The sequence below is a fragment of the Bos taurus genome, chromosome 7 (assembly GCF_002263795.3).
Source record: "Bos taurus isolate L1 Dominette 01449 registration number 42190680 breed Hereford chromosome 7, ARS-UCD2.0, whole genome shotgun sequence".
Taxonomy (NCBI): domain Eukaryota; kingdom Metazoa; phylum Chordata; class Mammalia; order Artiodactyla; family Bovidae; genus Bos; species Bos taurus.
The window spans coordinates 24,251,941-24,267,785 of NC_037334.1; the positions used below are offsets into that span (position 1 = coordinate 24,251,941).

Genomic DNA, 15,845 nt, shown 5'->3' on the forward strand with positions numbered 1-15,845 from the left:
AGCCTGGGCTCCTCAGGTGAGGTCCACTATCTGTCCATGATTTGGTTTTATTCCTCCATTTGTAGCTGGCATCTCTACCTTCCTCTTAATGAGCAAAGCACAAACATGGACCTTCCCTTAATCAAGGACACAGTGGCTGTACTCTGGGTTCCCACTGAACAAAGTGCATAAATCAAACTTGCTGCTGGTCAGCCTAATATAGACCATTCAAGTAAGAAGAAATACCCATGGAGGGCTCTCTGAAGGCTATTTTCTTTCTTTTTTTATTATTATTTTTTTTTACTTTACAATATTGTATTGGTTTTGCCATACATCAACATGCATCCGCCACAGGTGTACACGTGTTCCCCATCCTGAACCCCCTCCCACCTCCCTCCATTAAGCAAATTATCAAAGAATGGCGTACTTGCATTGTCTCCAAGTAGAATTCCTCCTGAAGAATTGCCCTTCTGTGCTACCGTCCAGGTTTATATTGAGGGAATTTCTAAGAAACATCCAAGCCAATCATACTATTCTACTTATCAAAGAAGTGGCGCTGAGTATATGATCCTTCATAGCCCCTGTCTGCTCCACGAAGAAGACTTCTCTTAAGTATCAATATAATGTTAAGCTAGTGTTCTCTTTAATGCCACAAAAAAAGGAGTTCAACGTGCATTTTTCCTCTTTGAAAAAAAATTTTTCTGTACATCTTCCTTTCCCCCCTGATTTTATTATATGTTATGTTTATTAATCTGTATATTTCTTTAAACCATCAATTTTTGAAGGTACTGGTACTCTATAAATAAATAGGTCTACAACTCCAATATTTTGGCCACCTCATGGGAAGAGTTGACTCATTGGAAAAGACTCTGATACTGTGAGGGATTGGGGGCAGGAGGAGAAGGGGATGACAGAGGATGAGATGGCTGGGTGGCATCACTGACTCGATGGACGTGAGTCTGAGTGAACTCCGGGAGTTGGTGATGGACAGGGAGGCCTGGCGTGCTGCGATTCATGGGGTTGCAAAGAGTCGGACGTGACTGTGTGACTGAACTGAACTGAACTGAACAATAAAAATGAAAGGAATATGAAAAGAAACCGACTGTGAAGAATGAAGGACTTAAGAATTAGAATTCTGACAAACCGCAACCCTTCAACTTTTCAGTTTACACGTTTTCCTGTTGTTCAAGAATATTAAATAATGACTTTATGATTCAAGACCCTGATTTTTTAAATTTTAATAAAGTTATGTTTAGCTTAAACACCTTATTAAAAGTTAATGGCTTTCAAAATAATAAATGGTGAGTGAAGATTTTAAAATCTCAAAAAATTAAGATATCTATTTCATTCATAAGTTCTAAAACTATGCCTGCTGAATTTTAAAAATAAACATATTTCTTTGATTCAGTACTGTACTATAAATTGTCTAACACCTTTCAAAGACAGGGTGACATTAAATATCTGTCATGATTCAAACTGATTTATTTGTGGTTAAGCCTAAACTAGAGTACTGTTTATTAGGACAGTAAATGAAGAGCTCATTAGAATTCTGAGAAACTGCAACCCTTCAACTTTTCAATTTACATGTTTTCCTATTGTTCAATAATATTAAACAATGGCTTTATGATTCAAGACACTGATTTTTAAAATTTTAATAACGTTTATGTTTAGCTTAAACACCTTATTAAAAGTTAATCTGAAAATATTTGGAGCAAAAGAAGTCACATGCTATCATCAAAGTAAAGTGCAGTACGGTTATATGACAAATTACATTTCTTTGTATGTTGAAGCCTAATTCATCAATTCACTAGATAGAAAAGAGATTGAAATAAATGTTTCTTATATAGCTTTTTGGAAGCCAACACAAAGGAAGTGCAAGTAGAAAACTGACTTGGATTTTTTTTCAGGAAATTAGAATACTTTTGATTTATTAAGAAGGAAGAGTATTCAAAGGTTTTAAACTAATATGAGAATTTATGTTATCACGGAGCTAATTTCAAATTGCATGGAAGCATCTTCCCAGCTTAGCATTTTCCATAACTGTTAAAAAGCACACATTTTTCATAATTCAGGTTACTACCAGTTAACAATGAAAAAGAACTACCTAAGGCTACAAAACATGGAAAATCTGTACCAAGTTTCTCCTTCAACTCAGAATGTAATTTTATTTTGTACAATGAAGAAAACAGTGGGGTAGAAAGAGATTTCATAAAATCAGTGTGTGATGATTTCATCTGACAAGTGGAATGGGGGTGGGAAGAGTAGGTGTGAGAAGCTTACTGCTTTTAGTGAAGTTAAAAACTAAATATGGCTGAATCAGAACCAAGAAATGATTTCTGAAAGACTGAATTTAAGATAAAAATCCCAGACTTATACTTTTCCATAGATATTAATATACTTTGGGGGCATAAACTGTGTTCATGATGCAGTAAAATTAGCATTATAGAAAAAGGAAGCTCATAAGTTAGAGAAAGAAGCTAAGCAGGATATGTAACAGCCCCATAAGAATGGGGCACATATTTTAACCTTAATGGTTATGTTACAAAGAACTTATATATACTTAAATTTTATAGTTTAGCTCTCTGGTATTAGAAGCCCAGGGAAACTCTGCCAAAATATATTCTTTTGTGAAATAATGGAATTTTCTAGGGTGTTTATGGCCTTTAGGGGGCCAAGCTAAGACATAAGACACTTTGGTATGAAATTAACTCTTTAAGAAATCTAATAAAGATCTGTTTAGTCATAAGAAATGGTTTTTTAAACCACAGAGAAATATTACTATCAACATTGAGCTCTGCCTTGTTTGAAACAACATTTAATTAGACAATAAAGATATATATTCTTTGGCTCCATTTAACTGCAAACATTAAAAAGATAAATACACACTATTCTGAAAATGACTCTTAGATAGATAAAATGCAAAACTCCCTCACAGGGAAAAGAATTATGGAAATTAAGTTGTTTTAATGCTTGAATATAAGTGATCTTACTAAAACCAGAACCAAAGAAAAGGAACTTTCAATTCTAATAAGACACAGAATGAATATGAATTGTATAAAGAAATTTTCAACAGTGAGAACTTTCTAGTTATTTACCAAAAAATTCCTATAACAAAGAAAGTATAACTATATTATATGTTGTACAACTCTAAATGGCCAAGCTTGAAAAAATTAATTCAAAAATAATTAATTAAAAAAATAATATACACTATTTAAAATAAACATCTCATTTTCACTAGAAAATTTATTCATATCCTGGAGAATGCTTTAATGAAATTTTCAACATGTGGATTATTGATTCAAAGTATAACACTCTTATACCTATCTGGCCAGGCAGTTAAATAAGCGTGCAAGGGGAGGTTGGTGCACAACAAGACCTGAAGGGACACAAGACTGCCTGCCTCTGCTAATGGCATCAAAAAACAAAATTTAAAAAAACCTTAAAACAACTTACATGCCAAACAACTTTCAAGAGCCATATGCAGCCTCCTAAACTGCCAGATTGTAGCCCAAATAACTAGAAAAACAGTAGCCAAGATAGAGCTCAACCAAAAATGTGAACTTAGCCAAGAGTAGATGCCAATAAATTCTAACACTCACAGAGTGTAAAGCATAGAATAATTTTTCACGATCACGCTTCAGTTAGTCATCTATACTTACACAATTTGAGGTATAAATAAGTATAATGGCAACTCATGAAATCTGTTGATTATGAACATCTGCCACATGTTCTTGAAAACTAGATGTTTCTAACTCCTGGTGGGAAAGTAAGAATCTCAATTCTGACTCTCCAATGATCTCAAGTATAGGGAGAACCAGCCTAAGATCCGTCAGCAACCAAAGGCCTCTCTATTCAGAAGGCTAGCCGTTCCTGGGCCCTACGAGTGATGTCTTGGAATATCAGGGTTGGCCTGTCATGAACACTTTAATTTACTGAAAACCTGATGAGGAGCAGTGCATATCAAAATGCAATTGTAATTTATTTTATTTATCATTAATGACAGAAGAAAGAAAAAGTAGGTAGAGATGACAGAGGAAGAAACAGATCAAAGGACCAAAAAATAAGACATTTTCCCAGACCACCAGGACCAGATGGTAAGGAAGAACTGAAGCTATATATCAGTTCCTGAAATGCCTGGGAAACCCCAGGATGGGGTTCTAGTTGCCTTGAGACATAGTTCCTGGGTGAGTCCTGTGAACTGACTGTAGGATGAGATACTGACTTCCTTTCCTGTTGAAAATTCCAATGAAACTCAGAAAAGGAGGTTAACCTATAAAGCCACACAGTCATTTTTTTATAATGTAGATAGAGTCTAGTCTGTATGGGATTCCTTAAATACATATATTAAATATCACTTGTTAAATAATATTTTCCACCATCTCCTTAAGATTATTTAATATGATGTTCAAAGACTGAAGCAAATATTTGTAGTGTGTGTCTTAAAGTCTTCCATGTTTTATGTTTTACTAATATTGGATTGTTTATAATTCTAAAATATTATAGAAACATACTGGATTCTTGTTCTTTGACAAAAAGAAACCTCAAACTTGAATTCTTCAATGAAAAAAATTTATTTCCAGTCTGACTTTTCTGATATAATTGAATCACTTATGACTAATAATTATTAAATGAATAAAATTGATGAATTGTGTTATATGTAATATACTATATGATCTATTCAGCATGACAATAATAACATCTATTGACAATTTACTATGTGCCAGATATATACTGTCAAAACTATATAGAACTATACATGGATCATGTCATCAATTCACTTAATCTTCTAGAAAATCTATGAGGCAGACACCATTACAATATCTACTTTCAACTGAATTAAACAAGACTCAAGAGAAGTAATTTAAAAAGACAATGAAACTAAGGAGTGGTACACCAGGACTCAAATCCAAATTCAAGTTTATACCTCCGTCTCTCCCCGTCCCCACCCCGACTTCTTTTCTCTCCTCTCCCTTGCCAATATCATGCTTAATTGTATATATAATACAGAGAAAGTAGACTTCAATCTAGCAATAAAGAATACTAGAAGATTCCTAGGGTTTCAAAAAATGTAATTTATAGTCAAGAATAGCTACATGCTATACTGCTGCTGCTGCTAAGTCACTTCAGTCGTGTCCGACTCTGCGCGACCCCATAGACGGCAGCCCACCAAGCTCCCCCATCACTGGGATTCTCCAGGCAAGAACACTGGAGTGGGTTGCCATTTCCTTCTCCAATGCATGAAAGTGCAAAGTGAAAGTGAAGTCACTCAGTCGTGTCCGACTCTTCACGACCCCATGGACCGCAGCCCACCAGGCTCCTCCGTCCATGGGGTTTTCCAGGCAAGAGTACTGGAGTGGGGTGCCATTGCCTTCTCCACATGCTATACAATCTATAATTTTAATATTTTGTTTCAATTCTCTTCCTACAAGATCTGCAAGCCTATTTATCATTTTTAAAATATTCGGGCTTCCCTAGTGGCTCAGTGGTGAGGAGTCCACCTGCCAATGCAGGAGACACAGGTGTGATCCCTGATCAGGGATGATCCCACAAGCCACAGAGCAACTAAGCCTGAGCACCACAACTACTGAACCTGTGCTCTGGGGCCCAAGATCCTCAACTACTGAGGTCTAAGCACCCAACAGCCCGTGCTTCGCAACGATAAAAGCTACCACAATGAGAAGCCTGTGCACTGCAACTGGAGAGTAGCCCCCACTCCCCAAAACTAGAGAAAAGCCCACACAGCAAAAAGGCCCAGCATAGCCAAAAATAAATAAACATCATAAAAAAGATAACATTCCATCATGTTTAATTTATTCAGACTCAGAAAGTGTGAGCATGTTTCTGTAACAGTCCTCTAAACTTCACAAGGACTTTCATGAGGAGGAAAGGTCAAACAAAATTCTGAAATCCATCAAAAGTTCAGCAAAGAAAATTCAAAATTTTAAGAAAATTTTTTTTGCAGATGGTTCTTTTAAAATAAATATGGAAACAAAATTACGGAGCAACGTCATAGTTTATTCTGTGACTGGATGTGAAATCTCACCTTTATGTGAGTGTCAACCCAGAATGAAACAAATTAATTTTTTTAGTATAATGTGAACAGTAGCATAGTTGGACATTTCAAGTAATCTAAAATCCAAACTGGAAAGCCCTAATTTAGCTGTGTCCCAGTCCACCTACTCAGGTATCTATGAAATGTAGAATACACCCTAATGTTAAAACACTTACATAACTTAATTGTATACTTATCATTATTAAATTTATTAACAGATACTGTTTAATATATTCCTTGGTAATGAAAGTTTCCATCATTCCTTTAAATAAGACAGAGTTGTGGTTTGGGTTAGGATCAGAGTTAGGATTAAATCAATGCCAGCTGTAAAATATATGTTGTCTAAACTGCTCCTTTAAAGACTGAAATCCGAAAATAAAGTAAATTCTATACAATTGCTTAGCAAAACATCAAGTCAACATTCTTAAACAGTATTTCTTTAGAAAATAATGCTTTGTAAAGCTAGGAAAAAATGTAGAAATTATTTTTTTTTAATAGATTCTGAACTTAGTGATGGACAATTGTCAGTCTACAATCCAAATGTATTACCAAACGTTAATGTAAATATGGTGATCGTGAAGTTACACCCTACAAGGCTTGGCATCCCCTCTGTCTCTTCTCTTATTTAATGAAAATACCTAAGATCCCACTTATTCCAATCGAGAAGTTACAGATCTATGATAATTCCCTTTTAAGCGAACAAATACCTATATTATAAATAAAATACTAAGTCAATTCTTAAGCATGTATGTCACCTGAGCATATTTTACTGTCTTGCATCATGAATGAGTAGACTGCTTTATGAGGACTGCACCTTCATAGCAGAATCAATGAAAACTTAAATGGAAGGACATGAAACGAAAGGTTTTTTAAAACTGTCTAAGTGATATTAAGGCAATACAGTATCAGATAAAACACAATAATTTTCCATCTTTTATTTAAAATATGGATGATTTTTTACTCATCCATACAGAGCCAACATCTACAAAATGATATTTTTATGTAAACAAAAATCACCTGAGATTTTCATGTTAAATATTCATTCTTACCTTCCAGCTAGTTTTATATTAAATGGAGACAAATCTTTTTCATTAAATTTATTCCAAATTACCTATTTTTCAACTATAATGTACTTACTTATATCTTTATTATAAAAGTAGTTATTAGTCAGTTTTATAAAAGAAAATTCCTATTTCTATCAATAAAAGTAATGAGGTATATACTAATTTTCAATTTGCATAGTGCATATTCCAAGTAACTAGTTGTTACTAATATTTACTCTCTGTAATAAATATAAGAAATATTTTCTATAGTGTAGATATCCTGAATCATTAAAAAAAAAAAAAAAAGCTAAATTAAGGAAAGTAGGATTACACTTCTAAAAGAAGAATGGAACTGTGTAATCTTGAGGTATAATGACTTCACAGGGAACATGTTTTCATAAAATGTTTCTTCTATACTAAGAAAGCATGAAAATTTTGAAAAGATACCTACATGAATTAAGTTATAATTCACAGATGTGTGCACTGGGTAGCTAAAACATATTTAACTCCAACCACTTGAAAACCAAAGTACACTGAAAATTGCAATATGTTATTTAAGTGTTAAGTAATTTTTACTCAGATTAACTTTCAGGAAAACTGTTTTAAATACAACTGCTTTTCGTGTCAAAACCAATTTCTGAAGGGGCAAAAAAAAAACTCAGATTATTTTGTAAAACTAATTACTACAATGAAACAACAGTTCATAAACTCAGATGATTTAAATAATGGCTGCTACTGAGAAAAATGGAATAAAGGAAGACAAAAAATTTTAAAGAACCAGCCATAATATTAAGCAGTTATCACCTTCAGAACGGTTTTACCAGATAGTCATGCCTTTTAAAATGCTGTGAGTAAATCTATTATAAGTGATATAACATTATAAGTTAACTTTTTCTATGCTTTAAAAACACTGCATGTTAAATTTCCATGTAAGCATCTTCCAAGAAACTTCAGAGTTAAATTATTTGCAAAGAGATGCAATCACATACCTAACCAAAATGACAACAAAGGACAAAATGCTAAAGCTATGGCCCAAGAGCATAAAATCAGTCCTCTTGTTAGAGACAGGAAATGTATTTAAACACCAATAAACCAAATAAACAGGAAATAGCCTCTTCAAGAGATATGACTATACATGTAAGATGCTGCTTAAAGTTATGGGTCACACAAATAAGAAAACCTCAGACACACCTTAGCTCTAAGACAGCCTCTCCCACAATAGCCCTTGTGTCCATCACTGACTGTTGCTATCAATTTCAAGCAGACACAAAGACATGGAGAAAATAAATAAATAGAATCACTGACCCAGACTGTAAACTGTCACCTACCTGTAAAACGGGAACATTTTCATCACAGCTCAAGTCTTACCTCATAAGACCAGACACACTGAGTCCCGCCGAAACGTCGAACACATCTGCCTACTTCCACGTCCTCATGAGTCGTGTACATTTCTCTGAGGCATTCACCGATATGTGGCACCATCCTCCTGAGAACCTCGTGGCTGAAGATCATGCCAGGTCCTCCCATGCAGAAGTTCTCCCCAGGCTCCAGCCCCAGCTTTCCGAGTTCTTCAATATTCCCCAGACCAGTCTGGCCCAGGTAGAGGGGCTTGCTGCTATTCAGTGATCTAAGAAACTCTTCCAACTTATCACCTACAAAGAAAAAAAAAACAACAATCACTCCTTTTCCTAATTTCATAATCATTTATAACACACCAAGTAAGGGAAAGAGCTCCCAATATTGTGCATAAACTCTTGACAAGTCTCATACAATTGAAAAGAAGAAAAACCTCTTTGAATATTTCATTATTTAAAAAATACTAATTCATAAGTATTAAATTAAAATTAGATTTTATCAACCTTCTAGTCAATGAAAAACCTTAGTAAGTGTAACAGTCATTGGATTTTTTTAAAGCTTAAATAATGCTGAGAATAAAGACAGGCTTTTTAACATGTATGAAGTAATGATAAAATTCCCAGAAACATAATATTAAATATCAATATTTAGCACTGATAGGAAGATCATTGACACCCAGTAATTATTTTTTCCTGATAATTGATTTAGTTTACTGCTTCATCCTTAATTAAACTCAAGCCATAAACAACCCAAAAGATGTAGATGTTTGTGTGTACGTATGTACATACATACATATATATATAGAGAGAGAGAGAGAAAGGGAGTCTGGGGGAGACTGAGAATATCAAACTTGTCTTGAAATATAACACTTTGGAACTTTGGAAAGCACTCTTTTGGAAAAAAATTAACATTTGTTAAAATTTATATATACAATTGGTTTATAAGTTTATAAGCTCATCAAGAAAAACAATCTTAAAATAAGGTTCTGTAGCTAAAACAGTTCCAAAGCATTAGGAACTCTACAAAGTGATACACTGGAATAAGTAGTTGCCATCTTTATTTTCCCAATCAGCATTTCTACTATGATTTTTGATGAGCACAGAATCTGCAGTCATTATCTTGATCCTATGCCATGTCCCCTTGGAGCTCAATGAGTTTTAGCTATTACTGGGTTCTTGATACAAAATGCATTTCATTCTTAATAGAAATGGAAAGAATATGGCACTTCAGTGTTCTGAAGGACAGTCTTTCATTAAAAGATACGATATGGATGGTGTTAATGCATTTTGGAAATTGCAGAGTGTGGCAAACTTCTGCCAGGAAACCTTTGTGATTTTAATGAGGCACAAAAGACATGGGGACTGTAAGATAGTGGATCTATCAATTATAGATAAAGATATCTACATACATCGTAGATACATGAGACAGTAGGTTCACCAGGAATGCAATTTCTTTTAAATTTTTGTATCAAAATTTTCAGTTCTTTATTTTCATATCTAATTATCAATATTTTATCTGCCAACCAGCCCTAAAGATTTCATTCCTCTCAACCGAAACCCAGAAAATCTCTAGATATTAACTCTACATTCAGTCCTTGTGCCAAAATGTGTCTGTTATTTGTTTGCTAAAAGAGTTATGTAAATGGTGCTACCTGAATCAGGAGAAAGCAATGAGGCTGCAAGTAGAGGCGGGTAAACTGAGTATAAGGGCTGCCCCTCTTTGACCAAGAAGCTAGGAAATGTGGAAACACCTCCTTCAATACAAGCCTGCTACTTCCCTTGTGTACCTCTCTGCGAAGAACAGGGCTGGAAAGCTTTCCTCTTGCTCTAAGGAACATCCTTTCGCTGAGTTTAGCAATCTCTGGCCAGAGCCACTCACACTCAGGGTGAAGGACGGCGCCTCTTTTAAAACTGACAAAGTTTTTTCGTGCCGGGGCTGCGCGTGGTTTGGGGAAGGACATCCAGCCTCTGTTTAACACCGCAACCACCCAGACAGACTGGAAGGGATCCACCCTAGTGAGTGCTGGTACGGGCTGGAGCTCCTAGGGTCTGGATAATTCGCATGCAGCGTCCCTTTCCCCCCACCACTAATTCCTGTCAATACAGTCATCCCCTCTGGGGTTTACTGAGCTGTTGCCAAGGGGTAGGGAAAGGCTTGCTGCTCCACTGTGGTGGCTGAAGGAGCTGCCCGCTGGAGTGGTTGGGGTGCCCAAGGACTCCCACTGCGCGGTGGGTGGTGCGAAAGGGAAGGAAACGCACAGGAAAGGGTTTGGGACACCAAGGATGGTTCCTCGTTCTCACCAGTCCCGAAACTAAGCTAGATTTAGTTAAAACAAAAGGGCAGGGGAATAGCGAAGATCACCGATCGCCCGTCTGGCTCTCGCGGAATCCTCCATCCTCCTTTTCTCCACGGAGGACACGCCCCTCTGGGCCAACGTGGGAAACTACCACCACCTGGCAGGTAGAATGGGAATAGCCTCAGGTTTAACCCTGAGGTCCCTTTCCTCACCTTCCTACGCGGTAAGGAGTAGCAGCAAGCGATGGGCGGAAACCAGAGCAGCAAGAGTGAGGAAGGCGGAAAAAAAAAAAAAAAAGCAAGGCAGGTCTGAGGAGGGTCCAGACCCGCAGCAGAGGAGGAGGAGCGGAGTTGGAATGGTGGGCGGAGGCGAGAGGTGGGGGCGACCCGCTGGGGGCTGCGGGAGCCGGAGCACGTGCAGGCAGAGAAGCAAGACAGGGGCTGGGCAGGGATCTGGGCTGGGCAGGGATTGGGGCTGGCTGCAGAGAAAGGAGGCGGGGAGGCGGGACAGCCGGCGCTGGGAGGTCACCTTTAATGTAGATATCGTCGTCGGCGCGCATGAACCACTCATACTTGTCCAGGTAGTGGTCGTGCATGTACTTGATCATCATGAAGGACTTTTTCTGGGGAGGGTAGGAGTCGTCCACCCCAGGCAGCGCGATGACAGGCAGGGGTGGCGGGGGCTGGCCAACTCCAGCGTTGGGGGGCTGCTGGCTGGAAAAGAACTCCACGCGGCCGGGAATGAAGCGCGCCCAAGTCCGCTGCGCTGCCAGCGCGCGGCTGCCCAGGTACTTCTGCGCGGTCATCACCCCCACGTACAGGAAATCGCGGGGTCGCGAGCTAGAGGCAGCGGCGCCCCCGTCCCCGCTGCCGTTGTGGCTACTCCCCGGCTGGCCGCTTCTCCGGTGCCCAGCCGCGCCCCCATCCTCTTCCTCTGGTTCCCCTTCAGCCACCGGGGCTCCGGGGAGCCCCGTCGCGCCTTCGGGCTCGCGTCCTCGCCGCCGCTGCTGCAGCGGAGGTGGCTGCTGCCAAGGGCTGCTCCGAAAACTGGTTACCCCGGGCGCTGCTTCAGGCAGCTGCGGCCCCCGGAGCTCCTGGCGCGCTGGGGGCGGCGACTGCCCTGGCCACTGCCGAGCATGAGGCTCGGGGAGCGGCTGCTGTGCGCCGGGGCCAGCGGCCGAGCGGCCGTAGTAGGAGCAAAGGCTGGAACCGCGTCTCTTCCTCTCGCTCAGCTCGGCCACTCTGGGGGCGATGAGCCAGGACGCAGCGGTGAAGCCCAGCACCAGCCCCAGTGCCACGCTCATCCACGGGCGACGGGAGCGCACGGCCATCGCGGCTGCCCGGGGCGCGGACGCTGGCTGAGTGACCGCGGCGCTGCGCGCGGGTCTCGGTTCACACCCACCCCTCCTCCGCCTCCACGCCCCCAGCCCCGGCCGCTGCCGGCTGCCCAGGCTCCGACTCCTGATCGAGGTCGGAGCGCTCCCGGCGCCTAGCCGGCGGCGCGTTGCAGCTGCCCGCTGAGCTCCCCGCTCTGCTCTGGGTCCGGGTTCCGAGCGAGGGTCGGGAGTGAAACTTCTCCCGGCGGAGGCGGCGGCGGCGGCAGCGAGAGGAGCTGCAGGAGGACAAGGAGGTGGAGCGGCGGCGGCGGCGGCGGCGGCGGCGGCAACGCGTCCGCTCCTAGGCTGCCACCCTGTCACTGGCGCGCCTGGTCCCTCCCTCCTCTCTCCTTCCCGAACCCCCGCCCTCGCTCCCCACCCCCCCGCCGCCAAGCTCCGGACTGGCCCGGAGGAGGAGCCACGAGCACCACCACTGCCAGCCGTGGGGAAGCGCGGGCCGCGGTATTTTCCCGTTACCCGCCCGTGGACGCCCCCCGCTCGCGCCTCGGTTCAGAGCCGGCCTCCTCTCCGGAAGGAAAAGATCTCGGTCGGGCCGCCTCCAGCTTTCAGCGCCAACGCCCCCTCGTGCCTCCTCCCCGGGTCCTAGTTCGCCGTCCCATTTCCCGTCCCGTCCCGCCCCTCCGCCGGCCTCGCAACACACCCGCGTCCGGGGGCTCCGTCGCCCCCCTCCCAGCGCGTCGGCTCCACTGACCTCATCGGCTGAGCTCGGGTCCCAGATCCCCGGGCGAGCGCCCGCATCTCCCTCCCCACTCGTCTCCCCCGGCCCGCAGCCGGGTAAGTCCCGGCGTGACCCTTCCCCATTCTGCCCCGCCCAGGTCCGCCCAGGCTCCTGTCTTCGCATTTTTCGGTCCTTTTCGCTTTAGTCTCGCGGCTGCCACTTCGTGTCTACTCTCTCCTTATCCCGCTCACTGCTCAGGAAACCATCTGTCCCACCCTAGCACCTCTCCACCCAGCCTTACCAACTCGCCATTCCCTACCTGCATCCTTCACCACTTTCAAAGCTACTCCCCAGCCATGCACAGAAGCACCATTGTCACTCCTAAGAAAATCTTGGCTGCTAAGTCACTTCAGTCGTGTCCGACTCTGTGCGACCCCATAGACGGCAGCCCACCAGGCTCCCCAGTCCCTGGGATTCTCCAGGCAAGAACACTGGAGTGGGTTGCCATCTTGGAGGGACTGGAAATACCTATCCTGAAAGGCTAGGGGAGGTCACAGTGAGTGGGAGCTTAATCCCCAAAGACAATAAACATTCCATCTTCCCCACCTGTGTAGTTGGGGCATGTGAGGCTGCCTAGTGGTCCACTCCTCAGCTCTGCTTTGGTTTCATGGCTAGAACTTATTTGCAGTCTTGGTAGAGACTAGCTGAGAGGGACTGGTAAATGATGGAGAAATGTGAACAAATAACAGAGCCATCACCCAGAAGATTGAAACTAAGAAAATTCTTATCCCCCCACCCCAGAACTTAAAGTGAAAGTGAAATCGCTCAGTCGTGTCCGACTCTTTGCGACCCCATGGACTGTAGACCTACCAGGTCCCTTCCTCCTTGGGATTCTCTAGGCAAGAATACTGGAGTGGGTTGCCATTTCCTTCTCCAGGAGATCTTCCCGACCTAGGGACTGAACCCAGGTCTCCCGCATTATAGTCAGACGCTTTACCCTCTGAGCCACAGAAAATAGAATGTTTATTCGTGTCTATAAAGCATTTTCTTTACTAAGACAATGACAGAAAATGTTTTACCTCTCCAATTAGGAGGGTTAAATCTCCAGCAACAGAATCTCAAAAAAGGTTTACTTGTATTGGCCAAAATGGCTTAAAAGTTATATTATGAAGAAATCACCTGAAGATAACTGACATTTGGAAGAAGGGAACATTTAAAAGCTTTCTCTCTAGAAATTGTGAATCTAACTACAGCCTGAGGTATATTTGGCATCCCAAGCCCTTTCCTCTTCTCCAAATTTCAGTCTTCTGTTTAGTACATCAAATGCAAAGGGATGGTATTGAATGGCATTAGACACAGGGCTGGATCCAGCAAGGTGCTGGCAGCGTCCTTGGAACAGTAGGCCTGCCTGGAGCCCTTTGAGGGGTGGTTCTTTCCACACCAGTCACTGGCTGTGCAGGAGCACGTCTGACTAAATGTTTCATCTGCTGGACAATGAAGCTCCTTTTCCATGTCTAGGTCTTGCCCAGAAACACTTGGGAATACAGATTACCGAACTCTTTCTCGAAGTTTAATGTTAGAATACGAAACTAATCAAACAAACAGGCCCCTTCTGATTTAAAACTACATCTTCCCAAGGACATTTTAAGCTTTCTAAAGCAGTGCTGTTCAATAGAACTCTCCTACAATGGAATTTTCTTTATCTGCGCTGTCCAATAAGGCAGCCAAATGCCAGTGAGCAGTTGGCTAAAATGGTTGGGCAAAGGAATTTTCAATTTTATTTATTAATAATATTGATTTAAGTAGCTCCATGTGACTAGAGGGTTGCCATGTTGGACAGCACATTTCAAGAGGAAACTTCATAATATTTAGTGTCCCCCTACCTGTGGTCCATTGTGAAGAACAAAGAGTCCACCAACACACCAGGATATCCAACTGGTCATCCTTCCACAGGATTCGGTTCATGTAATTGATCTAAAAAATCATTAATTCTCATCAGGCACAGATAAATTACTCGTCAACTTTTACACTATTTTGGGATAAAGTGAACTTCATTTATTCAATATCTATGTGTACAAAACTAAACATTAGACAAGGTGGGAGGCTCTAGATACGGAAATTTCACAAGGTACTCACTGCCACCTATCTGAAATTTATAGTACCATGAAGAAGACAGACATTAAATACCACAATACAAAATGAATTCCCGTGATGACAATTGATATGAAGGGAAAGTGTAGAGTACTCAAAGGGTATTGACAAGATCATCTAATTCAGTCTGGGAGCCAGAAAATTCATTTTTAGATACTGAAATAAAATGAAAAAAATGGAAATGATGTTCCATACTGGCTAAGTGACCTTGGGAAAATTATTTAAATTATCTGAGCTTCAGATTTCTCATCTGAATGTAAGTACATTTCTGTGGGGATTTATTAAGATATTATATGTAAATACTTAGCACAGTGTCTAGTTCATTTAGGCACTCAGGAAATGTTTGTTCTCATTTTCTAACCCTTCATAATAAAATCTCTTTGATATCACCTTGCTTATTTTTAATGATATTCCACTTTTATTTAACAAATATTTATTTAGTGTCTATAATAAGCTAGACACTATTCTAAAGAAACAGCAAACAAAACAGTCAAAGCCCTTGAATTCATGGAGATTATATTCTACTTGGCCACCTCATGTGAAGAGTTGACTCATTGGAAAAGACTCTGATGCTGGGAGGGATTGGGGGCAGGAGGAGAAGGGGACGACAGAGGATGAGATGGTTGGATGGCATCACCGACTCGATGGACATGAGTGTGAGTGAGCTCCGGGAGATGGTGATGGACAGGGAGGCCTGGCGAGCTGCGAATCATGGGGTCACAAAGAGTCGGACACGACTGAGCAGCTGAACTAAACTGAACTGAAGGAGAGATTGCACACACACACACCCTTGTACATATAATATACAGGTGATAATTATTTTGAAAAAAATATAGTGGATGTGCACTTGTGTCAGATGAGGCCTTTTTAAATATATTGATCAGAGAAGTTCTTTCTGATAAGTTTAGCAGAGA

The 15,845-nt window shown here is 41.4% G+C and overlaps 1 protein-coding gene across 1 annotated transcript in view; it reads right to left on the reverse strand.

Annotated features, from left to right (window-relative positions):
* Positions 1 to 12,056, reverse strand: part of CHSY3 (chondroitin sulfate synthase 3) — a 288,601-nt gene extending 276,545 nt beyond the window's left edge. Inside the window, exons 1-2 of the mRNA NM_001192652.2 lie at positions 11,255 to 12,056; positions 8,443 to 8,726 (exon numbers count right to left, since the gene is read on the reverse strand). Coding sequence (NP_001179581.2) covers positions 8,443 to 8,726; positions 11,255 to 12,056 — 1,086 coding nt within the window. The remainder of the gene's footprint in view (positions 1 to 8,442; positions 8,727 to 11,254) is intronic.
* Positions 12,057 to 15,845: the final 3,789 nt, after the last annotated feature.